General features: G+C 51.5%; 2 protein-coding genes across 3 annotated transcripts in view; one reads left to right on the top strand and one right to left on the bottom strand.

Annotated features, from left to right (window-relative positions):
* NCOA5 (nuclear receptor coactivator 5) overlaps positions 1 to 5,209 on the top strand; it is a 30,318-nt gene extending 25,109 nt beyond the window's left edge. Inside the window, exons 6-8 of one of the 2 annotated variants that reach the window (XM_003411749.4) lie at positions 996 to 1,195; positions 2,516 to 2,836; positions 3,357 to 5,209. In XM_003411749.4, the coding sequence (XP_003411797.2) occupies positions 996 to 1,195; positions 2,516 to 2,836; positions 3,357 to 3,946 (1,111 nt within the window). In that variant the 3' untranslated portion in view covers positions 3,947 to 5,209. Of the gene's footprint in view, positions 1 to 995; positions 1,196 to 2,515; positions 2,860 to 3,356 lie in introns of both variants that reach the window. The other variant, XM_023550309.2, reaches the window with a different exon arrangement.
* Positions 5,210 to 8,201: 2,992 nt separating this feature from the next.
* SLC12A5 (solute carrier family 12 member 5) overlaps positions 8,202 to 27,788 on the bottom strand; it is a 35,042-nt gene continuing 15,455 nt past the window's right edge. The window contains exons 6-26 of the mRNA XM_064276150.1: positions 27,497 to 27,627; positions 25,339 to 25,580; positions 24,418 to 24,629; positions 22,289 to 22,459; positions 21,863 to 21,961; positions 21,657 to 21,714; positions 20,226 to 20,400; positions 19,436 to 19,554; positions 19,050 to 19,148; positions 17,892 to 18,011; positions 17,388 to 17,492; positions 16,024 to 16,192; positions 13,788 to 13,983; positions 12,705 to 12,874; positions 12,162 to 12,293; positions 11,183 to 11,290; positions 9,751 to 9,873; positions 9,460 to 9,659; positions 9,114 to 9,128; positions 8,741 to 8,874; positions 8,202 to 8,533 (exon numbers count right to left, since the gene is read on the bottom strand). Coding sequence (XP_064132220.1) covers positions 8,442 to 8,533; positions 8,741 to 8,874; positions 9,114 to 9,128; positions 9,460 to 9,659; positions 9,751 to 9,873; positions 11,183 to 11,290; positions 12,162 to 12,293; positions 12,705 to 12,874; positions 13,788 to 13,983; positions 16,024 to 16,192; positions 17,388 to 17,492; positions 17,892 to 18,011; positions 19,050 to 19,148; positions 19,436 to 19,554; positions 20,226 to 20,400; positions 21,657 to 21,714; positions 21,863 to 21,961; positions 22,289 to 22,459; positions 24,418 to 24,629; positions 25,339 to 25,580; positions 27,497 to 27,627 — 2,870 coding nt within the window. The 3' untranslated portion in view covers positions 8,202 to 8,441. The remainder of the gene's footprint in view (positions 8,534 to 8,740; positions 8,875 to 9,113; positions 9,129 to 9,459; positions 9,660 to 9,750; positions 9,874 to 11,182; positions 11,291 to 12,161; positions 12,294 to 12,704; positions 12,875 to 13,787; positions 13,984 to 16,023; positions 16,193 to 17,387; positions 17,493 to 17,891; positions 18,012 to 19,049; positions 19,149 to 19,435; positions 19,555 to 20,225; positions 20,401 to 21,656; positions 21,715 to 21,862; positions 21,962 to 22,288; positions 22,460 to 24,417; positions 24,630 to 25,338; positions 25,581 to 27,496; positions 27,628 to 27,788) is intronic.

Genomic DNA, 27,788 nt, shown 5'->3' with positions numbered 1-27,788 from the left:
TGAAGGCGCTTTGCACACATGTTCCCAGCTGAGTTCAAACCAGGAGATGCTCTACCTTCTCGGTTCAGCGCTCATACTATAGACAAATATCCTTTTTACAGTCTGTTTAATGGCATGCTTTTTGCATTTTTGTGCTTTTTGTTGGTGATTTCACTGTTTAAGATGTCCGCCAAGTATACTACTGAAGTGCCATCTAGCTCAAGAAGGCAGTGCGGTGCCTAATGGAGAAAACAGATGTGTTAGATAAACTTCATTCAGGCGTGAGTGCTGTTGGCTGTGAGTTCAGTGTTAGTGTGTCAACCACATATATTAATCTAGATCCATTGATGAAAACGTTGTGACCAGAGGCTCTTGGGAACCTGACCTGACCTTTTCTCCAGGAACGGTGGCTTAGCATTTGTTAATTCAGTACTCACAGCGACTTTGTAGAGCATAACTGCCGCGAATAACGAGAATTGACTGTATCAGGGATTTAATTTAGACTGAAAGAAGGTCCAGGAGATAATACATGACCTGAACCATGTTATTCCTGTTTTACTGGTAAAGAAACTGGGATTTTTAAGAGGTAAAGGGTCTTGCTTTAGTCTTCACAGCTTTGCAAGTTAAATGGTAGAACTGGAATCCAGACCCATCTTTCTAGCTTCAAAGCCTGCTTCTGCATTGTGTTATACAGCTTCCTCAAAGACAGACATGTGCCACAGGCCCAGACGGCAAGACGGTTAAGGAAGGACAGCTGGACTAAAGAATCAAAGGGAGGAGGACCTGGCTATTAAATACTGGTGCTGCTGGCAATTTCCTGGGTGACTTCAGGCACGTCACAGCAGTTCTGAGCCAGGGTAAAGAGAGGAAGTCGGTCTAGATCCTTAGAGACTGAGGAGGGCACTAGAGTTTGAGCTCCCCTGTGAACATGGAGCTGGCTAAGGAGAAACAGTGAAGAAATTTGGAGTTTGTCCCCAATCAGAGAGTGCTCACCTGGATCCTGTTTGTTTCTCCAGAGATTATGCTGAATCTGTGGGGCGTAAAGTGCGAGACCTAGGCATGGTGGTGGACTTGATCTTCCTCAACACAGAGGTGTCACTGTCACAAGCCTTGGAAGACGTCAGCAGGGGAGGGTCTCCTTTTGCTATTGTCATCACCCAGCAACACCAGATTCACCGCTCCTGCACAGTCAACATCATGTTTGGAACCCCACAAGGTACAGATCCTCAAGTGGGTCACAATTCCAGGAATAGTCACTAGCCTAGTAATTATTTTATGTGTTACTCCTAAGAAGCAAGTTCGGGGCGTGTTTCAGCTCAAGATACGACAGGGCCTCTCTAAGTGGGCTGGAGGAGCCTTGCACAGTCACTTCGTCCTGTGGTGTTCTTCCAGTGGATGCAGTTCTGGGCCAGTGGTGTGCTGACGTATGTTGGACAGCTGGTTCTCGAGGTGGGGGCGCTAGTTTGTTGCGAGCCACCAGCTTGAAATCACTGAAGGGGTAGTTGGGAAGAGACGTACACAGTCAACACTCACCAGTGAGAGCTAACTCCAGCACACCTCTAGTGCATACAACACTGACTGCTGTAGAATCCTTGCTTTTACCTGACTTTTCTAATGGAAGACAGAGGAATAACAGTCACTTAAAATTCTATTTGCAAGTTCTCTGGAGAAGTGAGCAGAGTGGGGTCCTTATCCTCCCCCACCCCCATGCTCAGGGTAGGTTCCTTGAAGTTCTTCCCTGAACCCTAAAGTAGTTTTAGTACTTTGAGCCGAGAATGTTGAGACTCAGCCAATTGATGCCTTCCTCAGGGCTCTTACTGCACATGGTGCCACAGAACAGGCTTCCTTTTACTCATAACACCAGGGATCTCTATTTGTCTGACCAGTTACACCCATAACCATAGAATACATATGGCACTCCAGTGGGTCAGTTGTCTCTTCCAGGAATAGTTCTCAAGATGTGTAAGGAAATTTATATAAAGTTCTGAGTAGTCTTCTCAACACCATGTAAGCCATGTTGCCCAGGGGTGAGGAGAGGAGGTTATTTAGGGTCCCACTTTGATCTTCGTCCATGACCTTTGATGGTCAGTCAAGTTTGAACTGATAGATTCAGAAACAGTAGGCTAGCTCTGTCCTGAGGAGCACAGTGGAGAGCCAAGCTTTCCGTAGGGACTCTTTGGCCCTCCCGCTGCTGGTCTCAGAGCTACTGGGCTGCCTCCTGTGGCTGTTCTCCACGTGGTTTGTTTGAATCTGTGGGAGGCCTTCATGTTTCTTTGGTTTTTACTACAAGTCTGTGATCTAGGAATTCCCCAGAGAAGCAGCTCTGTACAAAGGTACATGTTCCCCGCCAAAGAGATCCATTCACCTCTCTTCCCTACCTTCATCTCCCTTGATCCCCTCTCCCCAGCTCCAAGGATTTTTGTCACTGAAATGGTTTTCTTGCTGGTGTGAGGTTAGGAAAGGCTCAGCAGAGTCCAGCAGGTGGGTACTCAGGTCTGTCACGGGAGAAAGTAACTCATGTCGTTTCCTCCCACAGAGCATCGCAACATGCCCCAGGCAGATGCCATGGTGCTAGTGGCCAGGAATTATGAGCGCTACAAGAATGAGTGCCGGGAGAAGGAACACGAAGAAATTGCCAGACAGGCAGCCAAGATGGCTGATGAGGCCATCATACAGGAAAGGGAGCGAGGAGGCCCAGAGGAGGGAGTGCGAGGGGGACACCCTCCAGCCATCCAGAGCCTCATCAACCTACTGGCAGACAACAGGTACCTCACTGCCGAAGAGACTGACAAGATCATCAACTACCTACGAGAGCGGAAGGAGCGGCTTATGAGGAGCAGCACCGACTCTCTGCCTGGTGAGCTACGTGGCAGGGCCGAGGTGAAGTTCTGACTCTGCATTTCTCTAATCCCCAGACTGTTGGGAGGGTGGCAGGCCCAGGGCTCTTTGGGGTGGGTAAGGGAAATGAGCCCATCTCTTGGACTCTCCCATGGGGGCCGCCCCTGTTGATATAATGATAATTTTTTTTAATATATTTTTTTAATTTTTTTATTATTTTTTTAATATTTTGGTACTGAATTCTGATCCCTATAGTTAATGTGGTGGTGGGTTAGACTAGCATTGCTGGCTCCCTGGTAGCCAAGATGTATGCCCTATTTTTTATGTTATTTTTTTTTTTTTAAGACCTTCTCTGGGGAAACTAGGCTGTTTTCCGGAAACAGCACATACCATGAAGTAGCCCCTTTGGGAAATTGATGTTATCGTCTGTGTAGTGTGTGATTAATGTGACTCAGTGATTATTGTTCTTCCCTTGGCTGCTAGGCCTCCTGCCCTTGAGGGGTACTTTCAACCAGATACCTCCTCCTCCTGTCTTCTAGGCACGATTTCCCGCCAACCACTTGGGGCGACCTCGGGTGCCTCACTGAAGACACAGCCGAGCTCCCAATCGCTCCAGAGCGGCCAGGCTCTCCCCTCTGCTCCGCCCACTCCAGCTGTAGCCTCCACCTCCCAGCAAGAGCTTCAGGCCAAAATTCTCAGCCTCTTCAATAGCGGCACAGTTGCAGCCAATAGCAGCCCTGCATCCCCCTCAGTCGCTCCCGGAAGTGCTCAGAACCAGAATTTTTCCACGGCAGCGAACAGCCAGCCTCAGCAAAGATCACAGGCCTCTGGCAGTCAGCCTCCAAACATTTTGGGACAGGCAGGATCTGCCCGGAACATGGGCCCCAGGCCTGGGGCTCCTTCCCAAGGGCTCTTTGGCCAGCCTTCCAGTCGCCTGGCACCTGCCAGCAAAATGGCTAGCCAGAGGCCCGTGTCTTCCACAGGTATCAACTTTGACAATCCAAGTGTACAGAAGGCTCTGGACACCCTGATCCAGAGTGGCCCTGCTCTTTCCCACCTGGTTAGCCAAACCACAGCACAGGTGGGGCAGCCCCAGGCCCCCTTGGGATCTTACCAGAGGCATTACTGAGGCTAAATCTCTCAACTATCCCCAGTCCCTTCCTCCCTGGCCTGCTCCCACTTACAGCGTTCTAAATAGAGTTGTTTGGAAGATGTTCTTTGCACCTATCCAGGTCCACATCAAATGTCATAAGTTTCTACCACCTGCTCTCTCCTCTGCCCATGGCTATGTTGCTTATTCCTTCCAGAGTCTGCATTTGTTGGTTGGTTGGTTTTTAGAAAATAAATATCTCTGGGGTAGTTGGGTGTCTGGGCTCAGTTTATATTTGATGAGTTTCTCTCCCCCCTCTGTCAGCTGGATTTGGGAAAGGGAAGGAAGGACAAACCAGGCCTCAGCTGGCTGAGATCAGAGTGGCGTTTATCACGGCAGTAGCCGCTAGCTTTGTTGATCTTTAACCCAGCACATGCCGACCAGAGCTCATGCTCCGGCCCCACAGGTATTGAGCAGGGCCGAGGGTGGGAGCTTGAGGACGCCTAATCAGCCGCTCTGGAGTTGTTGAGTGGCTACGGCAGCCACAGAGCAGAAACTGTTCTGCCTGAGCCAGGTGGTTTGTTTTGGTTTTTGTTTTTTTTTTTTCCCCGTGCATTTCATTGGAGGGTCTCCAGTGGACTGAACAGGTCTAGTCAGCAGAAGTTTAACACAGACTGTGAATCTGGGCCCGGCCACTCTTACCCCTAACGTCTCTGTCAGCGTCTCCCCCCAGTGGTAGGTTTGTGGAGTCAGTTCTCAGAAGGCAACTCCAGACTCTGGCAGCGAAGACTCGTTTTTTTCAGTGATTGTTTCAAGTTTTTGGCTCAAAAAGCAGGCTCTTGTTTTCATCTAGACTGTTGTTCTGTTTTCTGAGCAGCAGGGGGCAGGGACCGTTTTGATATCAGACTTTGGTGGCTGGGTATATTCTCGATACAGGCAACTGTTTATAAGTTTTGAGCCAGAATGAAATTGTTCGAAGGAGGGCCTCTGGCTGCTGCTCTAAAATGGAGCCAAAGGAAGCTGCCCTCTCCCTCAGGATGGTGCTCGTTAGAGCCCTGTGGATCACAGTCTCCAGGGCCCCTGGCAGGGCCGGAGACAGCAGTGACTTCAGTAGAGGCCCTGCCAGTGGCTGAGCAAACAATGGTTTCAAACATACAAGGTCCCCAGATGGCAGCATTTTATGTTCTGACCTATTTGTGTTATATAGTGTTTGATTTTTTTTGTTGTTTTTTTCCTCTTTGAAATTCTTGTGTTGTTGATAAACTGAAATGATTACTTTTTAATTAAAATGAAAAAGTAAAAGCTGTGCTCATCTTTTTTGGGGTGTAAATATCTGTAGTACCTCTTTCTGGGGAACTGCTTCACAGGGTCAGAAGGTGGGGTCCCTGAGGGAGTCTCAGATGGCCTTGACAGCTCTGGCCTGCCACCTCTTCTCCTCAACCTGTCATCAGGTCTCAACATCTTATAACCCTGTCTTCCTTCCTATGCCACTCACGTAGTTAGAAGCTTTAGTAACAGTTCAGAGCAAAAGCCTGCTGGCTAATTAATAATGCTGGTTAAACATCCTTGCTTCCGGTAGGCTTACAGTGTGTCAACAGGCTTGTCCTCTTATTCCAGGAAGGAAAAATGGGACTGAGAAGAGGTCACTTCTGGGTAACAGCCAGTGGTGGGGGCACGCCCCTGATCTGATTCTGTCTCATTTGCCCCCTTCTGTTCCGCCCATTGTGCAGGGAGTTGGCAGGACCATAGGATGACAGAGCTAGAAGGAGCCTTGGAGAGTATTTAATAGTTATCCTGTCAGCAGGTGTGCAGTGGGTATGGTGAAGTGACTGGCACAAAGCCTCCCATGGGTTAGGGACCAAAATGCTAAGAGCTGGGAGCCAGCCCTGGGAAGAGCTAACTGCAGTGAGATACTAGCGCAGCCCTCCACCAGGCCCTGCTGCCTGGCCCATTGTCTTTCCAGGACAGGGCCCCAGAACTGTCAAACACCCATCTCTGTCAGTGACGGTCAGTGTTTCTGATCAGAGTCTAGGGTCCTGGAAGGCCACCTGAAATACCCCTCTCTCCACTCTCTAACTCTTCCCCCTCAAGTGTCCAAACAGCATACCTCAGGCCGTGAAGGGTATAATTAATAAAATTATTTTTATTGCATTTTGTGCAGATGGGAATCTAAAAAATTAATACAGTAAAAGCTGTAAAGCATTAAATGGGAGCATTCAACAATAAAGGAAAGAACCAGCCCTCTCCTTTTCATATTGGCACAGAGAACACAAGGTCAGTACGGAGGCAGAATGCGGAATACTGAAACACTGAAAAGTAAAGGCAGGCCTAGTAATAGTAATAAATACTCTTGGTTTGCAACCTCTCCTATTTACAAGGGTTTTCAGCTTCATTGCATTGCCCTGCACATAGATCGTCTAAACAAGAGCAACACTGGTATCACTACAAGGCTATTGAAATATTGCACTCAGAATAAAAGTCACTTGAATGGACGTAAAACACTAGCTACAGTGTTTGTAAAGATAATCTGATGAATGACTTGTGATAACATTCAAAACAAATATTGCACGTGGAGCACAGAAAACTTGGGCTTTTGTTGCGGTATGTTTGTTGTGTTTGTTTCATCAACGGAAACTGCTCTTGCCAACCAGACAGTCTGGGCCCAAATAGTGCAACTTTGGTTCCCTAATGGGTGTTGATACAGCCTCCTTGGCCTTCGGCTCAGCCCCCCACTTCCGGAATGCTCAGGCCCCCAGAAGGGTTGTGGTTCTCAGAGGGAGGTCGTAGGAGGTGAGCCGGCTGGTGTCTGACACCTCCAGCTTTCTGACTGGTGCATGAAAGAGTCCATCCAATCCCCTGATCAAATCTTATAGAGGCCTTGGCCTAACACACAGCCCTCCTGGCCTCCAGGCATACCTGACTTGTGTCTGGATGACATCAGCTCTCTGCCTTGGGCTCAAAGGAAAGAAGGTGGTGAGGTCAGGCATACCCAGTGGCCCCAGCTCTGGGATGTGGGCAGGACGTGTTAACTAGGTGCGCAGGCCAGGGACCTGGGGCTGAAGGTACTGTACCTAGTCCCAGAGGGCGCTGGAACGAGCATGCCGTGCCTCTCCCCCTTATTGACGTGCCCTGGAGGGAGGGAGCCCGGCCAGTGCACCTTCTCTAGGGACAGAGGGCGACCCCGACCGGGCTAATGGAGCGGAAGCGCCAAGGACTGGAGTTAGGGAGGCTAAAGGCCTTGGGTCTTGGTTAGAAGAGAGCAGGGAGGTGCTAAGAACCCGCGGATTGACTCCAGCCGTCCCCGGCCCGGGTGCCTGGGAGACGGAGCTAGAGGCGGTGCTAGGCAGCAAGGCCCGGCTCCCTGCGACGGACGCTAAGGCGGCCGGATCCCCGAGGCCAGAGCTGCCAGATGGGGACAAGGGAGGGAACATTAGGGGCAGCTATAGGACTTCCCGGTGGGTCCGGCTCCTAAACCAAAATCGCCCCCCTCCTTCCTCACCTGACGTAGGGAAGAAACTCTGGGGAGGGGGCTCCCTTCAGCTCCCTGATTTCAGTCTTTGGCGAGGAGCCACGGGGTAGGGGGAGCAGGCGACAAGCCGACAGGAGAGACGCCTGCTCCCCCAGCGAAGGCACCGGGACGGGGCTTCCTCGCTCGGTTTCTCCCCCCTGGAGGGGCGTCCCTCCCATCTGGCCCAACTTGCTGAAGAGCCGAGAAGAGGCAGCGCGTCTCTGCGGCCGCAGTGGAAGCTCCCGTCCGCTGGGAGGCGAGTCCAGGAAAAAGTGGACGCTTCGCTCCATCTCCGAAAAGACCTGGAGGGAAGGCTCGGAAGCCAAGGACGCGCAGAAAGGGCGAGGCGGCGACAGCGGCGCGGAGGTGTAGCGGCACCGGGACCACGACCCCCGCCTGGGCCTGCAGCACTTGGCCCTCAAAGTCTCGGACGTCCAGGAAAACCCAGCTTCCCGAGGCCTCGGCCCCAGCGGGCGCACTCCACGGTGGCGAGAAGACCTTTGCGCTGCTAGTCACATAAATATGGGGGCGTTAAAAATATACACGCGATGTCTCCTGTACACTATGTACAGGCCCGGCCGGACCCCCGCGGCTCCGCCGGAAGGGACAGGCTGCCGAGACGCGAGCCGGGCCGGCCACCCCGCGGCGTTGGCCACCGCGCCCTCGGGGGCGGGGCCGGGGCGGGGCGGGCCCAGGTCCCGCCTAAGTGGGGAGGGGCCGCACGGCCGGCGGGAGGGCCTCTGCTCCCGCGCCTCCTCCCACCCTTTATTGCAGCTTCTCCTCCGGCGGGGCGAGGTCGGGCTCAGAAACGAGGGCAGCGCAGCCGGGCCAAGAGACCGGAACCGCCGGGGGCCGTCCTCTCCGGGTCAGCTCCGACGGGCGTGTCCTCGGGCTTCAGGCAGCGGGGGAAGGGGCCGGGGCGCGGGCACAGGGTCTGTATGTAAACGGTGACGGCGGCGGGGGGCGCGGCAAGAGCTCCGGGGCCGCGGGCCGGGCGCACTCGGCCCGGGGGGCAGGTCCTGGCTCTCAGGAGTAGATGGTGATGACCTCGCGGCCGCCGCCGCGGACCAGCATCACTCGATCCAGGTGTTCGGTGAGGACCTCGAGAAACTCCATGTCTGAACGCCCGTCAAGGAGAAAGAGCTGCTCCCCTTCCCTCCCCCACGGAATTGAGAGAGCTCTGCGCCGCTGGGGATTCTTGAGCCCGCGTCCCTGTCCGAGGTGCTGATCCTGAAGCAGGACCGGCTCAGCTCTTCCAACCAGGGCCAGGACCCGGCTCCCCTGACCTGCACCTCTCCCTTCCCCCTAATTTAAGTCCAGGATACAGTTTTCGTCACCGTTGCGATTGCGGGGAGGCCCCGGCATGTTGAGCAAAACAAGCTTGGCGTCCCGGGATTTCTTCACGATCACCTCGTTCAGCCGCACCGCCGTGTGCATGCGCCGCACGTTGGACTGGTTCCTGGGGTAGGGAGGAGAGGAGAGGGTGAGTGAGCCTGAGGGAGGAAAGAGATGGTCCCAGTTGCCCACCCAGTCCCAGCTGGACTGGGCTGCTGAGACCTGGTCCTTGCACACCAGGAATCACCAAGCCCAGATCTCTCCAAGCCAGGCTGAGCCTAAATTGGGGCTTCATGATGGAGTGACCACAGCAAGGACCCTGGCCAACCCAGAAGAGAGAATGAAAAACTCTGAGGCACTTACAAGTTCTCCCACTCCCTTCAGGAAACACAAGGAAAGCAAAGAAAAGAATAAAAGGAGGGAAGTCAGGAAAGGAGAGAGAGGCCAAGGCTTGAGTCACTAGCATCTGCCCTGAGTAAATATGGTCCCAGTCTCCCAGCCCCCACATCCGTCACCTCTCCGCTGCCTGCCCCTGGGAATTCTGACCCCTAGCAGTCAACCGGAACCCCCTAGGCCTCAGATGGGGAGCCCAAGACAATGTCTGGGCTGAGTCTCCAGACCACCAGACCAGGACTCCTGCTGTTTTGTTCTACCAAACAACCCCTTTGGGCTCACCCCAGCCCCCAGCCCTTAGCCCCCAGGCCCATACGGCTTCATGCTGAAAAAGTCCTTGATGCCCTCGGAGGAGACGGGGCTTGGGCCCTTATTCTTCTCGGCGGCTGACTTGTCCTTGGTCCAGGTGAGATGCACCTTCTCAGGATCTGCCTCACCCTCACCCTCAGGCTCTTCCCCTGGGGACGGTGAGCTGCTGGGGCAGCTGGGAGCGCTCTGGTCATGGATCAGCTGCACCTGAGGGATGAGTGAAAGGACACAGGTGACTCTTCTGGAGGCCAAAGCCTCTGCTCCCACTGGCCGGGGCCAGAGCACCCCAGCTGCATACCTCCTCCTCTGGCTTCTCCTCGCTGTCACCAGCTGTCTCTTCTGGGACACTGAGGCGGAGCCGAGTGTTTGCTGGGTTCTTTCTCCGGATTGAGCCTCGAGACTCATCTGTGATACTCTGGATCTGGGGAGTGGCACAGGTTGACGCCAGCTCTGCTGGGAGTCACCACCCACACCCTACAAACAGCTACCACCAAAGCCGATGTTCAGCCAGGATACATACTTTCAGGAACTGTACCAGTTATTAAAAGTACTGCAGTGCTCCCACACCAAAGAGCCACTGCTCCACTGGCCTGGCCTCCTCAAGCCTCCTCCAGAACCCCTGACCTCCCCACCATCCAGCAACCAAAGGGTTAACACCTGGCACAGCAAGTAACCTTCAAGGCTTTCCCCCAGCGCCATGGCCCGGTGTCAGTTCTGGTTGGCCATTACACATGCCATCTCTTCAAATCTTCACTGTCACTCCTGGACAGCACCCTCATCCATCCCAGCTTAAAGGGGTACCCATCACTCATTCCTCGAAGAACCATCAGCACATCCACACCTGGGGAACCCATCAACCACGATTATGCCACCCTCACCTATGGGATCTGTGCCACCCATTCCCCAAGCAACCTGTCACCCACATTCAGGAGTGCTTCTGTCCCCATCCCTGATACATCATCTCTCATTTCCCTCAAGGACCTGCAACCACACCCTGGGGTGGGTCTCTCATCCATACTCTGGGGCACCAGTGATCCCACACTGTCCACACCTACAGGGGTCTTACACCCATACACTATGGGGGGCTCACCACCATTACCCCTGAGAATCCATCAGCCACACCCTAGGAGACTTTTCCCCAGCCCTACCCATCCCCTATATCCCTAAATATCCATCTGTTACCCACTCTCTGAGGATCTGTTACATGAACCCTTGTCCCCCAGCTGGAAGCTTACACCCCTGAAGCATCATCATCCATCCCTGGGGATCTTCCACCTATATTTAGCACCCACTATTCTCCCTTGAAGAAGAAAGACCTGGTGACTTGATCCCATGAAGATTACAGCCTAGAAAACCCTATGGGAAAGCTCTACCCTGTCAGGTGGGGTTGCCATGAGTCGGAGTCAACTTGATGGCACCCAACAACAGCAACAACATTCTCCCTTGGGCCCCAGAAGCCACGTACAGAGTAGAATCTCTGTCATCCATGCTCAGATCCCTTCTGAATCCTGGTTGGGGGGCTTGGTAGGTGCAGCTGCAGTATGTGCCCACCGCTGCGAGCCCAGTGTTGGGAGGAGGGGTTGGGGGGGAACGAAGGTGACGAGTAGTGTGTGAGGCGAAGGTAGCAGTGCCAGTGGCTAGGAACATCAGCCCTGGGCCATCCCAAACCTGTGCAGACCCAGTGCCGGCATCAGCTTGAGGCTCTCAGGGCCCAGCCAGGGCACGCTCACCTCCCGCTCTCGCTCATTCTTGGTTAAATGCATCTGTTTGAGGATCTGGGAGCGTTGCTCCATCACCAGTGTCTTCTCGTAGGTGTAAGCCGAAATGTCGCTCTCATGCTGCGGGCAGACAGGGGCAAGGATGGGGTGAAGGGCAAGGGAGGAAAGCAGGAGGTTGGAGCTAAGGTGTAAGGCCAAGGGGGAGGGAGGCAGGTGCCCTTCCTTCCACCTTAGCCAATAGGCTGGTTTAATCAAGGGTGGGGGGAGGCAAGGATGGAGCAGAAGGTGATGCACCTAGAAAGAAGTGCATCTCATTCCCTCCTCAGCCCAGGACAGGACCAGATGTGTGAATGAATGCATGAATGAATGAATGGATTAATTAATTACCTGGATGAATGGAGTGAATGGAGAAGGGGAAGAAAAGGAATGAAGGGATGAATGAATACATGGATGAATGAATAGGTGAGGGAATGAATTAATAAATTAATGGATATACGGGTAGATTAATGAATACACAGAGGGTTGGGGGCATGGAGAAATAACCCAGGGGAATGCGTGGACGAGAGGCTGTGTAATGTAACCATTAGGAGCCTGGACTCTACAGCCAGCCTGCCTGGTATGAATCCTAGCTCTGCCACTTCCTGTGTGTTGCAGGGCAGATTACTCAACTTTTCTGTGCCTCGACTTCCTAATCTCTCAAAGGGAAATGGTGATAATAATGGTACCTATCTCACAGGTTGCTGTGAGAATTAATCTATATAATCTATATAAACAGCGCCTAGCACATACTGAGCACTATTAGACATGGTTGTGCTTACAGTGGAGAGAGGAACGGATGGACAAATGCCCGGGTGGGTATGTGAGGCCAGGATGGGATTGGGGGAAGTGCCATAAGCTGATGGGTATTGAGGTTGCCCTATTAGTGCTGGGGCCAAGAGGAAAGAGGCCCAGGTGGGAGTCCCAAACTTTGAGGGGGCTCCTGAGGACTCACCATCTCCACCACCTCGACCTCTGCGGTGATGCGTAAGTGGTACAGGAATGTGGTCAGGTCCTTCTTCATCTGGATGCTATTGTCGTCCATCTGGGCCACCGTGAAGATACGCATCTTGCACTTCCGCCAGACCTGCAAGGGGGTGGGGGACCCAGATGTGGCCAGAACCTAGAGAGGACCCTGTCCTCTCCTGCTTCCCCCCACACACATGCAGACCCGAAGTCCTCTATCTCAAGGGCCGCTCCCTACAAAGACACCCCTGCTTGGGTCTGAGGTTCCCCCAGGAAAGCACCACTTGCTTGGGTTAGGCATTGCGCTGCTTTAAAATGCAAGCACACCTGGAGGGGTGACGCAATCAATCAGTTCCTAACACTCAGAATGAGAAAGGTTGTTGGATCACTCTCCTAAGAGCTCACAAGGCAGGAAGGGTGTGGAGGCTGGTTCTCACCAGAGGCTATGAGCCTCACCCATGGACGTGCAGATTTGCAAACACACACGCATGCACACACTCATGTGCACACACCCATGTGCGTGCACACCCACCTTGTGGTGTCGTAGCAGGAAGGGCAGCAGCATGAGCATCCCCCCGTCGTGCACAATCCACCAGACGTCGATGCTGCCCTCAGAGAAGCGCTCAGGGTTCCCAGGAAACATGGCAACATTCTTGGCGACCAGCAGGGCTAGGTGGCCAGCCGTGGTTTCTCGGACCAGCTCTGGGAGGGGCCAAGGAGAGTACCAGAGGGGAAACAGTGACTCTAGTCCTCTCCCGGCACCCAGCAGCAGCCGCAGGGACTCCAGGCACCCAGCACCCCATCCTACCTCGTCTTGGCCTTGGGCTAACTAGTCAGAAAGCCCACATCTACCTGGGCCTATCATGTATTTGTTGTTTGGACTTGGGAAACTCCCTCAATCTCTCTGGGCCTCAGTTTCCCCACCTGTCAAATGGCAATAACACCTCCTGCCCTTTCTGATAATAATTAACCATGCAACAATCTTAAAACAATAATCTGTCTTTCGAGGAGAGGGAATAGGAATAGCCTGAAGTTAACAATGCAGGCTCTGGTTCAAATTCTGGCTTACCAGCTGTGTGACCTAGAGCAAATTCCTTAATATCTCTGTGCCTCAATTTCACAACCAACAAAATGGAGATAACAGTGCCTACCCTTCACAGGACTGCTGAGAGAATTTGAGAAAAAAACCAATCCGTCTGGCACACAGTACACACCCTATAAATGTTAGCTATTTTTTTTTTTTTATTATATTACTACGACAGGCTATTACCTAGGAATCTAACGCTCAGAGAGGGTGAGTCATCTGTGGATAGTCACACAGCTAAGAAGTGCCAGAGCTGAGATTTAGACCCAGGCCTCTGTGACTTCAAAGCTCTTCTCACTGTCCTGCACTGTCTTCCTCCCAGGACGCTGAGCCTCACAAAAGCCAAGCTGTCCGTCTTGTTCGTGGCTGAGTCCCCAGCACCTAGCAAGAGGCCTGGCACGTGGTCAGCTTTGAACGCTGTCACCTCCAAGCACTCAGTCCACACTCGGCAGAAGCAGACCCTGTAAAGGGCGCGAGCCCTGCCCCCACCCCACCGACCCGGCCCCACTACAACCTGCCAGCCACCATTACCAATGAAGTTCCTCCAAGTCTGATGGTCTTCCTTCTGCCGCCAGTTGCGGGGCCAGCCGACAAGCACAGTGTTGTGCTGCAGCCCCCCGAGGCCCCCAGACTGAATCAGGTGGGACACGCCATCACGCAGGTTCGAGGAAATCACCACCTGGCAGAAGCCTTTCACCTTCTCTGCCTCCATCAGGCGCCGGATGGACTAGGGTCAGACAAGGACCAGGCTTACACTCCCTGGCCTGGCCCAGGCCCTTGCAGCCTCCCTCACCCCGTCTCTCCCCTCTCTCTCTCCAGGTCTTCCCGAAGCTCAGCTCTGAGCACATCAGCCCTTTCTCTAGAACCACGCATGGCTCCCCATTGTCTGTGGCCCCCATTCCTTGTCTGTCAATCAAGGCTCTTCATGGTTGGACCCCACACTCCTAGCACCCTGCCTTTGCTGCTCACGCGGTCTCCCTGCCTGACATGCCCACTCCTCCTTATACATTACACCCTGAGAGGCCCAACTCAAATGTCACCTCCTTCAGATCCCAGCCCCCACCCAGACCAGAATTAAACTGGGCTTCTCTGCATGGCCAGACAATTTGTTTTAAATATTTTTAAGAGTAACGTAACCATAAGCATTTTAAGTTCACACAATTTGCACTATAGAGAGTGTCCTTATTGCTCCCATTTTATTGATGAGGAAATTGAGGCTCTTCATTTTACAGTAGGCCTGTGCAGTGTGGGCAGGGCAGGAGTTATCATGCTTGATCTATAAAGAAGAAAACTGAGGCTCAAAGGCAGGAAGGGACAGGCCCAAGGTCACCCAGCAAAGGCTATCACAGCACTGGCCTAGAACCCAGGCTGCCTGACTCCCATCCCAGTGCTCCTTCTGCTTTGCCAGTGGCCTCTCACAGGGGACAGCTCTTCCTGGGATATTACTGTGGGGATTCAAATGCAGGGCGTCTCACTCTAGCCCCCACACTCTTAACCTTCATGTCAGAGAGAGGGACTCAATTTCTACCTCTGCCACTTCCTGGCTGTGTGACCTTGGGAAAGTCACCTAACCTCGGGGAGCCTCAGCTTTCTCATCTGTCAAATAGAGGTGACGACACCCACCTCACTTAGGAATAGGGAGAATTATATGACACGCCGCACACAAGGGCTTAGTACAGTGCCTGGCAGATGGTAAATGCTCACTACATTGGGTTACCTTCACGTTACTAACTTTAACATACTGTTTAGCAAATGCTGACATGTTTGAGAGCCTTCTGGGTATGTTCCATCTTCCCCACTGGCCTGTGACCAGCTCGAGGGCTGGGACTTGGTCTTAAACATCTCCTTCTCCCCCCACGCCTAGCCCAGTGCCTGGTACACAGCACATTCCTCAGCCACTGCATGTTGATTTGAACTGACCACTCAAGGCCTCCAGCTCTAGGCCCTGACCGATTGGTGTTAATGGCCCAGTGAGGCAGAAGCAGTAACTGTCACAAGCCATTAGGGGAGCCCCTCCCCTGTCTCACCTCACCTCCTTCAGGCCCCTTTTTCTCTCTACTCCTAGTCACAGCCTTAAAGAGGGAATGGCTTAAATCCCAGATGGAACCCAATTCCTCTGCTATCTACCAGGTCCGGGTACTACTTGGTGACACTTAACACAGACAGCACCCGCCCCAGGCCACACTAGCTCTGCACTCTGCTCCATAGGCACCAGGCTGGAATCTTGAGCCAGTGGATGTGGACAAGAGCAGGTGACGAGGAGCCAGGGATCCAGGTTAAATCACGACTATGCCTCTAGCCAGCTGTGTGATTTTCAGCAAGCTCCGTTCCCTCTCTGAGCCTGTTTCCTCCTGTGCCAAATGTGAAGACTAGCCCTGACTATCCCACGAGGTGTGGGGATCAAAGGAGCCTGCAGATGGGAAACATTCTGAAAGATTCATGAACTGGGAGAAAGAAGTCTGGAGTAGGGGTCAAGCAGGTCTAATCTGACCCTCAGTTTTCTGTCCTAGACAAGTGACCTCACTTCTCTAAGCCTCAGTTTCCTTATCCATTAAATTGACCCTTCTCGCTCCGATGGTCTTTAGTTCTGTGAGTTGGATTCTAAGAAACTCAACTCACTGAGCCCTTAGGCTCCTCTTCTAAGGAGGAAGACATCAAAGCCTGAGCCCCCTTTGGTTCCAAAGGCAAGGAAGGAAAGTGCAGAGGGGTAAAGACTATCTTCCTGTCTGCCCTTGCCTTCCTCCACCCCACCAGGGCCTCTGCTCACCTCTTCTGCCCGCTGGGCCTGGGGATGGTTGTCCAGAAAGGTGCCCTCAAGGACAGAGCCCACAATGGTCAGGCCCTTCCCTGCCTTGAGCTGGGAGGTCAATGAGAGCAGCTGTGGATGCACCACATTTTGGTCTTGGTCCACACGCACCAACACCAGCAGCTGTGGCCTAAAGAGGGCAAAGTCACATGATCCATCCACTACCAACCCAACCATCCACCCACCATCCTCCCATCACCAATTCACCTAACCATCCATCCATCCATTTCCTTGAATATCAACCCATCCAACTATCTCCCCAATCACATTCATCCACCAATCCTCCCATCCATCTACCCCATTCGTCCAACCAGCCATCCACCCATCTTTTTTATCCTTCACTCATCCACTCATATATCCATATTAATTTGCCTACCCATCTATTATTCACTCAACTATCAACACATTCACCTACCCACCATACATTCACTCATCCATCTATTCACCCAACCATCCTCCCATATGTACAGACACTTATCCGTCTACCCATATACTTATACATTCATTTCCTTATTCATTTAGCCATCCCATCCACCCACCCACCTACCCATCAATTTAATAAGCATCTGTTCTGGGCAAAACCTTACGCTAAGCATTTGAGGATTCACATACAAACAATGCAAAGCCCTGGTCTCTGGAAGCCCCAGTCTAGTAGACATCAGCAAGGACAAGTCAACAATGTCCTAGTCATAGTTCAGAGTTCCAGGCCTTGGTCTTGGCAAAGTGAACCTTAAGGAGATGACTGAGGTTTTGGGCATGCAGAGCAGTCAGTTAGAAAGCACCCTGGGCTGACAGGTGGGAGGCAAAGATTTGGCTCCATTTCTGCCTTTCATGGCCTCTAAGACCCTCTCAGGTCCTTGATTTTCACGTGAATAAAATGGATGGATTATGTCATGAATCCAATTCCTAAGCAAAGTTATATTTATCTACCTCTGTGTGTGCCTTCTTCGAGGAACTATGAGCTCACTACATTCCCAGAGACTGGAAGGGGGCTGGGCACATATCATGCATTCACACATCTTTTGAAAAAATCATATTGTGGATGGATGGAAAGGATGGATGGATGGATGACGGACGGACGGACGGACGGACAGTCAGGAGGCTGGCTTGGTGAGTGGGGTTTTTGGAAACAAATGTCTGGAACTTAGCTAAGCTTTGGGTGTTATAGGCGGGAAGGACTTAGACAAAGCTGGGTTTCAATGAAGAGACATTACGGGAATGCCAGTGAGGGGTCACACAGCAGAACAAGGCAAGTGGGATGGGTCTGCCCCGGCCTCTTTCCTTTCCCTCCCCCAGAGTCCCTCACAGGTGCCACCACCACTTACCTCCAGTTCTTGGTGTGTGGAGGCCCCTCTTCCAGGCGCAAGAGGGCATAGCGAGCAGCACTGAGAGACAAGCCTCGGATCCCATCGCCCCACTCCTTCTCCGCCCTGGGGGCCAGGGACCGGGATCACGTGAAAGCCAGGCAGGGAGTGGCAGGGAGAATCGTCCCCACTGAACTGGCAGCCCCAGGGCAGAGCCATCTATCTCAGGCTCAGAAAGGACACACAAGTCACTCCTGCCATCTGATTCAGTTAAACCTTGGCTAAATTTTTCAGAGTGCCTCCTAAACCCATTCTCTCACCATCCCCACCCATTTCTCAGGGCCTCGGCCCCTCCCTCAGCTCCCATCTCCCAACCCATCCCATATTAACCCTTCCTCTCCACTCTATCCCCATCCTCTTGCACTCCTCGCCTCCTCTCCACCTCTCCACCCTAATCACCAGTCACCTCTTCCCCTCCTCAATCTCTCCCAACCTGCAGCCTCATCCCCCCCTCCCCACACTTACCCGCGGTACTCAATATACTTGTAGATTAGCCCAGCAATGAGCATGGCCACCAGGGCATAATACCAGGAGCAGATGAACATGAGGGCCAGACAGAGACTCATGCCCAAGAAGGAGAGTGTCCTGGACAATGGAGGGAAGACAAACCTCTGAGTCCTAGTGGGGCTGCGGCTGTTGCTAGGTCTCAGACAGTAAAAGTTAGATGGGGCAAGACCTGGGAGGCTACAGCCAGGCCAGAGGAACTCACAGCATCAGCTCCTTGAGCACCAAGAGGACATAGGGGCCTTCTGGATGAATGAGTGGTCACAGACAAGGCACCATCCATACCACATCTAACTCCTTGACTCACCCCACTGCCCTGTCCCAGTGCCTTAGTCCCTGCCAAGCAGCCCTGGCCAGATGAGTTCTGAGGCAGGGGTTCTGGGGAGAGTGGGAAGCAGAACCTCCCAGGAAGAGCTATCCCAGTAGGAGGTCACTGGCAAAGCAGAAGGAGCACCGGGATGGGAGTCAGGCAGCCTGGGTTTTAATCCAGTTCTGGAGTAGCCTTACTGGGTGACCTTGGGCCTGTCCCTTCCCCTCTTAGAGCCTCAGTTTCCTTATTTGTAGAACAAGCATGACCTTCCCTCCCCCACAGGCCTATTGTGAGGATCAAGAGCCATAAAGTAGAACGGTAAGAACCCCACCCTTCGAAGAGTGAATACCTTGCATGTACCACGCACTCTAATGCTCGCGAGAATCCTAGGAGGTAGGTGCAGTTATCATTTCCATTTCATGGCTGAGGAGACTGAGGCTCAGAGAAGCGATATGATCAGCTCATGCTCTCACAGACAGGAAATGCAGGATCATGATTTGAACTCGGGTCAGGGTGGCTTCTAACTTACGCATTATGCCGTAAGAGCTTCCCAAGAGGTTGAGTGTTGTGCACAGGGTAGGGGTTATTGCAGAGGCTGTCTATGACGGTGTTATATCATTATTTATTATTATAAGGAGACCCTCTCTGGGATCTTTTTCATGCTAGCTGGGCTACAAAAGCTGCAAAAAATGGAACTCTCTATTCAAGTTTGGCATCCTTAGACCTGATAAGGTGGACCAGAGTGAGGTGGGAAGTGGAGCAGGGATAAGGGGATGGTCCCCAGGGGGAAGCGAAGGTGGGACACCCACCAGTGGTAATAGCGGAAGCGTGGCCTCCAGTTGGGCGTCCTCAGCAGCGTCTGCACTGCACAGGCCAGGTTCACAAACATGTAACACATCAGGAAGAACCTAGAACAAAGAAAGGCCCCGGGAGAGACCGAGATGCAAGGGAAGGCAGAGAGATCAAGACACAGACACAAAGAACGAGGCTAGGGAAGGGGAGAAAGAAATTGTCCTGGTACTCAGGAAGAGTTCAAAGGCCAAATTCTCTTACAACGCTTCCCAATACATGTGGGCACGAATTTCTATGTAACAAATGATAAGAACCTCCTGGGGTTGGGAAAGTGTTTGGGCAGGTTGTCAAGGTCACAGCTGGGAGACTTAGGAATGGGGAGGGCAAGACACCAGGCACGCACATAGAGAGGATGGGGGCAACCTCGTCGAGGGATGCAATGAGGATGCCGATTTCGCAGATGCAGGCAGTCAAGAGCAGGGCCCATGTCGGCTCTCCATTGGCTTTGCCATGGCCAAAGACCTGGGGACAGAGCAATCATCATGGGGGCCTGAGACCTTAAGGACTTCCTGTCCCTCTCCACCAGTCTTGGAAACCAGTGGAGTAGAGGCAGGAAACCACTAACCAGTGAGAGGTAGGGACAGCATGCTGTGTTTCCCATCCTCCAGGGGAACCCAAGGGGATACCAGGCTTTCGCTGTATCTTGCCCACCCTGATATTGCTTCTTTGGTGGAATGAAGTTCAAATGATCCCCGAAGAGGAAACGAAGCTCCAGTGGACAGATGGGAGAGGAGCTATCAGGAGGCCCGCAAGCAGCCATGGCTGTGTGTTCCATAAATCTTTTTTTCTTTTTTTAGCACCATGGAGAGATCTACTCTTTTCATGCCCTTTGGCTGCCTCCTGGAGTCCCTTCCCAACCAATGGGCCAAAGGAATGCCATTTTCCCCCTATGAACAGACAACTCTGCCCAGAGAGAAGGATTTGATCATGGGCCAAATCCCAAATAGAGCATACCCGTTCCTTTAGCAGTGGCAGAGCAGAACTGCCTCAGGAGCCAGGGCTTGCCATGGCCTTGCTCACTGCGTAGCCTTGGGCCAGCACTGCCCCCTCTGGGCAGGGGCCTGGCTGTCTAATCTGCTGGGGATGGACTGCTCTATTCTCTACTCTCGGGGGCTCACGTCCCCCACACTGACCTGCAGGAAGGGCACTATGCCATCCCGGGAGATGGCCTGCAGTAGGCGTGGGGCTCCTGTGAGGCTCTGTAGCCCAGCCCCACAGGTGGAGAAGAAGGATCCAATGACAATCACCCAAGGAGATGGCCAGGCCAGCGTCCCTACCACCAGATTGCCACTCACAGCTTCACCAAACCTAGAATGAAGCAGCAAAAGGACAGGAGTTGCCTGGTGGGCAATGCCACCTGAGTTTCCAGGTGGGTTTTCCCACGCCAGTTCAGGACCAACTATACGCCTACCACAGGACCAAGCTCTGCCAGGGTGAGGGGAGAGACAAAGCCCCAGATGTCCTGGGCACTTCCTTGACTGGGTCTGTGTGACCTTGTGTGAGTCAGTTAACCCCTTTGAGCCTCAGTTTCCTCAGCTGTAAAATGAGAGTCATTACAAATCTATCTGATATGATTGGTGAGAGGAGATAACACATGTAAAATGCTCAGCACAGTGCCTAGAACATGGCACTAATAGTGATTCTGGGAAATGGCCAATTGTTTAAAATGTCATCTTGGGCAAATCTCTTGGTATCCCCATCTGAAAAATGGGAGCTTTGTCTCATCATGTTGTGATGGCATGAGAATCAAAGAAAAGAATTTTATAACGATGACACTGCTTTAAAATGGAAGGAGCCACCTAGATGGGCAGAGAGAGCCCAGTTCCCGGAGGTGTGCAAGCAGAGGTATGCCCAAATGGGCCACTGATGAAGGACTTTGAGAATCAGAGGAAGGGATGTGTTGGATAGCCTTCTGGATCCCTTTCGATCTTGTGGGAAGTCTATGGTTAAATGAGATGAGATAAATGCAGGTTTAAAACAAAAAACAGTTGCTGTCAAGTCCATTTCGACTCATGGCGACCCCACGTGTGTCAGAGTAGAACTGAGCTCCATAAGGTTTTCGAGGCTGTGACCTTTTGGAAGTATATTGCCTGGCCTTTGTTCAGAGGCATCTCTGGTGGGTTCGAACCACCAACCTGTCATTCAGCAGTCAAGTGCTTAACCACTTGCACCACCCAAGACTCATATCACAGAAGTCAATTTCCACTGTCAGCATCCTAACTTCTGTAAGGTGGGGAAAAGGGGACGGGATGTGGACACCTAGCCTGAAGCCAGGTCCTAGAGGCCTGGTTTTTGGTACCAAGAAGCTGGAACTTTGTTTTATAGTAAGTAGGGGAATCTCCTAAGAGTTTCAAGCAGGCGAGTGACCTGGCCAAATGGTCATTTTGCCTATAGTACACCTGGTAGTTTTTAGGGCAATTTAACCTCCATCCCCCTGTAGCCTCCTCCCACAAGGCCCCTTTCACAGGTTTTAGCACCCGCTCCTGGGTCTGCTTCCAAGAACTTGGTCCCCATGTCCACCACCCCACCCCCCAAATAGAACCAGCCCTGGTTCCTTTACTTACTTGTCCCGCAAGACGACCCCCTCAATGCAGGCCCCAAACAGAACAACAGAGCTGATGTCTGCAGCCGAGGATAAAGGAAACTCCACAGGGCAGACTTCCCTTTCCTCTCCATCCCTCCTGAACCAGCCGGGTAAAGCCGCAACTTCAGCTGCCCACCCTCTAGCACTCCCCACCCAGGGTGGTCCCAGCCCAGCAGTGGAGGATACAGACAGCGGAGGTGGTGGCGATTGCAAGGATGGTGCCAGTGGGGATTGATTTCTGGGCATCCCGCAGGTCCCCAGAGCGGTTAGAACCAGCCATGATTCCTGCGAACAGAGGAGCAGCTAGGACAGGAGCGAGAGCCATGGAAGACCAGCCAGCCAGAGGAAATGACACCAGCTTTGGAGTCAGAAAGCCTGGGACTGAGTTCTGACATGCTGACTTGTGTGAGACCTTGGGCATTACTTGGCTTCTCTTGGCCTTAATTAGGCCTAATTAACTTGGCCTCTCGTCTGTCCAATGGGTACCACATACTGCATAGTTGGCACCTGCCTATTATGGGGTTGTTAGCTAAGAAATTCCCAACATCATCATTGCCTCTCTCCTGCCCATCATTCCCATCCAGAATCCACCCTCTCTGATCTCCCCTTCACCTGTGACTGAGGGGAAGTAGATGCCAACCAGCAGGGTGAAGTAGGAGGTCATATCGCTGAAGACGTAGGGATGGTCCATGTCAACAGGAGTGCCGTCTGCCAGGCCCACTGAGGGCATCCCCCGCCTCTCCACAATCACACCCTTGGTCAGGTAGGAGCTCCAGAGGTTCTCTGTGGGCAGATGAGATGCTCAGGGGAAAGGCCAGAGTCAGTGGTCCAGAGCTCTGGGACCAGGAGGTTGGGTGGGCAAAAGTGAGGCATAAACAATGGTGATTTAGCCATACAATGGGATATTATTCAGCCATAAAAAGGGATGAAGTTCTAATGCGTGCAACAACGTGAATGAACCTTGCAAACACTATGCTAAGTGAAATAAGCCAGACACAAAAGGACAAATAGCCTATGATTCCACTTATATGAAATAGAATGGGCAAATACATAGAAACAGTAGGTTGGTGGTTACCAGGGGCTGGGGGAGAAGGGAGTAGGGAATTATTTTGTTTCGGGTGATAAAAAGCTTTGAGAATAGATGGTGGTGATGGTTGCATAATGTTATGAATGTAATTAACGTCACTGAATTGTACATTTAAAGAGGTTAAAATGGCAAATTATACGTTATATATATTTTATCGCAATAAAGTTTAAAAAAAAAGTAAGGGTCAAGGTCAACCACATCTTACTCCCCCCAGACCTTGGTTCCATCCACCAACATTCCTAAGTCCTTGCTTTGGGCCTGCAGGGGTCTCACACAAGAATCAGACCTAATCCCTGACCTCAAAGAGCTCAGTTGAGTGGGTAAAAGACACCTGAGCACCCATCTCTGACAATATGTCCCAAACTGATCTCACCCTGCACCCACCCCAAACCAGCTCCTTTCCCATAACCCTTAGCTCAGTAAATGGCATCACCATCAATTCAGAAATCTTGGCATTGCCCTCAACTGGTCCCTCCCCTCAATCCCCTGTATCAAAACCATCTCCCACTCCTGTCCATTATTCTTCCGAAGTATTTCCTAAATCTGCCCCTTCTCTCCATTCCTGGGTATCTCAACCTCGGAACTATTGACATTTTGGGCCAAATAACTGTTTGTTGTGAGGGCTATCCTGTGCATTGCAGGGTGTTAAGCAGCATCCTGGCCTCTACCCATTAGAGCCCCCCTTTGGCTGTAACAACCAATGTCTCCTGGGGGAAAAACTGTCCCAGTTGAGAACCGCTGCTCCATCCCCAAAATATAACCCCACCACTCCAGTTCAGAAGATCATCATGTCTCTCACCTGGCCTCAGCCTTAGCCTCCTCCTGGCTTCCCTGCCTCTCTTCTCTCCCCTTTTAACCCATCTACATTAGCAGCCAGAGTGAACCTTCAGAGAAGAGGATCTGACCGTGCCCCTCCCTTACTCAAAACCCTTTGGTGGCTCCTCAAGGCCCTGGGTACAGTCCAAGCTCTTCAACATAGCTTCCAAGGCCTGCCGCAACTTGACTCATGCCAGCCTCTCCAACATCCCTGCCCCTGCTTCCTCTGCACTTTATGCCCCAGTCATAACAAATTACATGTGGTTGGAAAGACACAATATGCTCTCCTGTGTCTGCACGTTTTTAGGCAAGCTGTTCCTTTCTCTGTAACTCCCGTGTTCCCCTAGTATAACTGCAAATCTCCTATTTGTCCTTCAAAATCCTCCTCAGGTGAGCTCAGGAAACCTTGTCTTGCCACCTTGAAGACATGATCACTCCCTCCCCTGGTCAGCCTCTGTTCATTGAATGCACATCAATGGGTACCATAATTTATTTGCTAATACATCTGTCTCTGCCACAGGACCCTCCTTGAGTCCAAGGACTGCAACTTATTTATTTTGTGCTTCCAGTGGCGATCACGGTGCTATGCACTTCGTAGGTGCTTAATGAATACTTATTAAATTGATGGCTTTCTTTTCCACTAAGCAGTGAGATATCTGAAGGCTCTTTTTCATCTCTGGCCCTCTATAATGCTAAGGACAGAACACAGCCCAAAGTAGGTGCTCAATTAAAGCTGACTACATTGAACCGTATCCAAGGAGAGCCCCTTAATCCTGACTGCTTAACCTACAATCCCTGCAGTGTTCTCTGGAGACCAGCCCTCTTCCCTCCCCCAGACCTTTGATGAGGCCACTGGCAGCACCAGGAATGCCCTGGATCTCTGTGACATTGTTTCGGGTGAAGTACTCATCACAGGTGGCGTTGAGGAAGCGAGAGGAGCAGAAAAGGCCCCAGAGCCGCGTGGTCACCGTCTCATTTCCTTCCCAAGCCAGCTTGGCACAGACATCAAAGCCATGGCGAGACAGTGTGCGGTTCCCCAGGAGGCAGATCCTAGGTAGAGAATCAAGGGAGGAAGATGGGGAGCGACCTCCCATTGCCCTGACTTCACAATAGAGACACTGGGGGAGCTGTGAAAAACACCGAGGCCAGGGCTCCATCTCCACATATTCTGATTTAATTGAGATGGAGCCCAGACATCAGCATTTGTTCATAGCTCCCCAAGGGATTCTAACATGCAGCCCAGGTGGAGAATCACTGTTTTTGTGTTTCAGCACCACGGACAATAGTCAATAATTACCACTGGACAATGGGATGTAGGGGAATCTGTCCCAGGCAGAGAGGCAGAACTAAGAGAGATCTGAGCCCTGGACCCTCCCTTCTGTGTCCTTTCTCATCCTAGAAAAGTTGTTGAACACCAAGAGGTTTTCCCATTCCAGGAGCTTGTCCCCTGCCCCAGAAAATGTTCATCCCTTCACAAGCCATTCCCACTTAGGAAGAAACCGTTAAGTCCACCCCACCAGCAAGAAGTTGACCCTCACAAGGGAAACTGATTCCACCCCCAGAAAAGTTATACCACCCCGAAGAGCTTGCCCTCAAATCAGGAGATATTTTTCCTTCCAAGGAAGGTTGCTCCCAGCCCACAACCACTCAGATGATAACATGTAGGGAGCGGGGTTTGGCAGCTACTGTCATGAAGACCCTGAAACCAGGTCATGGAGGGAGGAGGTCAATGCCTTGGGCTCCAAGGGGCAGGACTTACGGGAAGTTGGGTGGGTCGAAGGCAGACTTGATGACCCCTGCATAGATAGCCAGGATAGAGAGGATGACGCAACCCAGGAAGACAAGGGCAAACTTGTTGACATACTTGACGCCCACAAACACCACGGTGGCCATGCAGGTGAGCACACAGGTGCCATACACACGCATATTGTTCAACATGGCTGCTGCCTCCCCACTGGCATCCTCAGCCTTGAAGATGGCCATAGCTGGGAAGAGGTAAGCCTGTGGGAAAGGGGCGAGGAGGTCAGCCGAGGGACCCAGTAAGGACCAACTGAGAATCACCCAGGAAAATAACCTGAAGTACAGACAGGGCTTTGGGGAAAAAAGGATGCTCATCACAGCAATAGTGCAAAACTGGAAATAACATCCAATGATCGGGGAATGGTTAAGGAAAGCGTAGTCTATCCTGCAAACGTTATTATGCAATCACTAAAAAATGATAGTACAAAGATGTTGGGAGCAATTATTTATTTATATTATTTTATTATTAATTATCATTCCTAATGATCAATTGTTGCCTTTATTATTTCTAGTAGAATCTGTTAAAAAAGATGACACAAATTTTTATGGACTGATTAAAAAAGGTATCCACATTACATAGTTAAAAACAATCAGATAAAGAAAAAAGAATGTGCCTCACGATTTCATTTTTGTAAATATATGTGTGTATTTATATACGTACATACACACGTACACGTATATGTGTCACTAAGTGTGTGTGTGTAGATACACCAAAACGTATCTACACAAGTAGGTTTTCTTGAACAGAAAAATGTGGATAACCTTTATTCTTCTTTTTGTATATGTGTATTTTCTAAAATGTACCCAGTAAATATTGCTGTGTTTAGATTCTTACAAAAGTGGTTTTCACTTGTAAATAACATTTACAAAGAGAGCTTCAGGTTATTTAGGGAAATGTTTAACGTAGAGTTATATTTTATGAAGTCAGGATATAAACTAGAAGAAAATACACTAAAACAGTAAGGGTGATTTTCTTTGGATGATTGCTATTACCTGCTTTGATATTTTTGAAATTTTATACAATGGGCAGAATTGATTTTGTAATAATAAAAAATAGTCCTTTCTTTTTAAGTCATGGAGCTCTCTTAGTCTTCTCTCATTTGTCTCCCTAGGCCTTAGGGTCCCCATCCATCCTCCATGCCCATGCACTCCTCTGTCCTCTCCCAAAACCAGGAGCCCGTGATGCCTTGTAGTTCTGGTTCTCCAAGGCAACATGGTATCATGGAAAAGCACAGGCTTTGAGTCAGAAAGACACAGATTCATATCCCTTCCACACATTCCTTAAACTCCCTGGGCCTTGCTTTCTTCATCTATAGAATGGGGACATCTTCTAACTCTCAGGAGAGTCACAAGGATTAAATATTCCAGGCCTTGGAGGCTGCATAGAGTAGGGGCTTGCAAAATGTCAGGTCTACTTTCTATACACCAGGGGACCTTCTTCAGCTCCCACCACCTCCAAGAGGGGCAGGAAGACCAGAGACCCTCTCCTTCGAACGCTGCCCAGCAACCCAGCTTTTTGAGGAGTTGTCAGTCCCACCCTTGCTTCTCATTGGTCACCCCTCCTAACAGATCTCTTTACAAGGGTACCTCATAGCCTTCTTCTCTTCCTCAACCCAGTCACCATCACCCCACTACAGTAAACATTCATAGAGCCCGTGGCACGGTGCTTGGCATATGGGGGGCATTCACAAAATACTAGCTATTGTGTGACATTCCTACTATGACTCTGACCATTACTTTTACTCCTATCAACCACTTCTGCTGCTTGGTGGCTGAGTGACCTTGAACACGTCACTTTGCCTCTCTGAGCTTCAGTTTTCTCATTTGTGAAATGGGCATAATGATACTTAAACCACATGAGGATTTGAGATAATGACTCTAAAGCACTACTTGGAACTATGCTGGGAGCCCAGTGGGTGCCTGAGAAACGACAGCTGTTTATGTTACATAATTACTATATCTTGTCTCCCCAACTAGACTGTGAACTTCTTCAAAGTAGAACCACTTATGATTTCTCTCTGGTCTTCCAGACCAGCTGGCCTAGAAGAAGTACCCTGGAAGCACTGGTTAACCAACTGACCCCTGGGGCCCCACATCTCTTCCTCGGCCCCTCTCACCAGCAGGATTTCGATGGTGCCCAGGATGTACATGGCCCCAGCAAAGGTAGTGCCCAGGTAGAAGCAGAGGCCCACGGCACCCCCAAACTCTGGACCAAGAGACCTGGAAATCATGTAGTAGGAACCGCCAGCTGCAGAGAGAAACTAGTATCAGTGAGAGGTGTGAGGGGCCCTGGCTGCTGCAGGGGTGAGGGAGGCTCAATGACAGAGGTGGGGAGAGCCCTGCTCTGGGCCTCACAGGCTGCAGCCCTAGAAAGGGGTCTGGCGGGAGACCCAGCCAGCAACTCTGCCT

The sequence above is a fragment of the Loxodonta africana genome, chromosome 24 (assembly GCF_030014295.1).
Source record: "Loxodonta africana isolate mLoxAfr1 chromosome 24, mLoxAfr1.hap2, whole genome shotgun sequence".
Taxonomy (NCBI): Eukaryota; Metazoa; Chordata; class Mammalia; order Proboscidea; family Elephantidae; genus Loxodonta; species Loxodonta africana.
The sequence above is the reverse complement of the archived record's forward strand: the minus strand, read 5'-3'. Positions and strand labels throughout refer to the sequence as shown.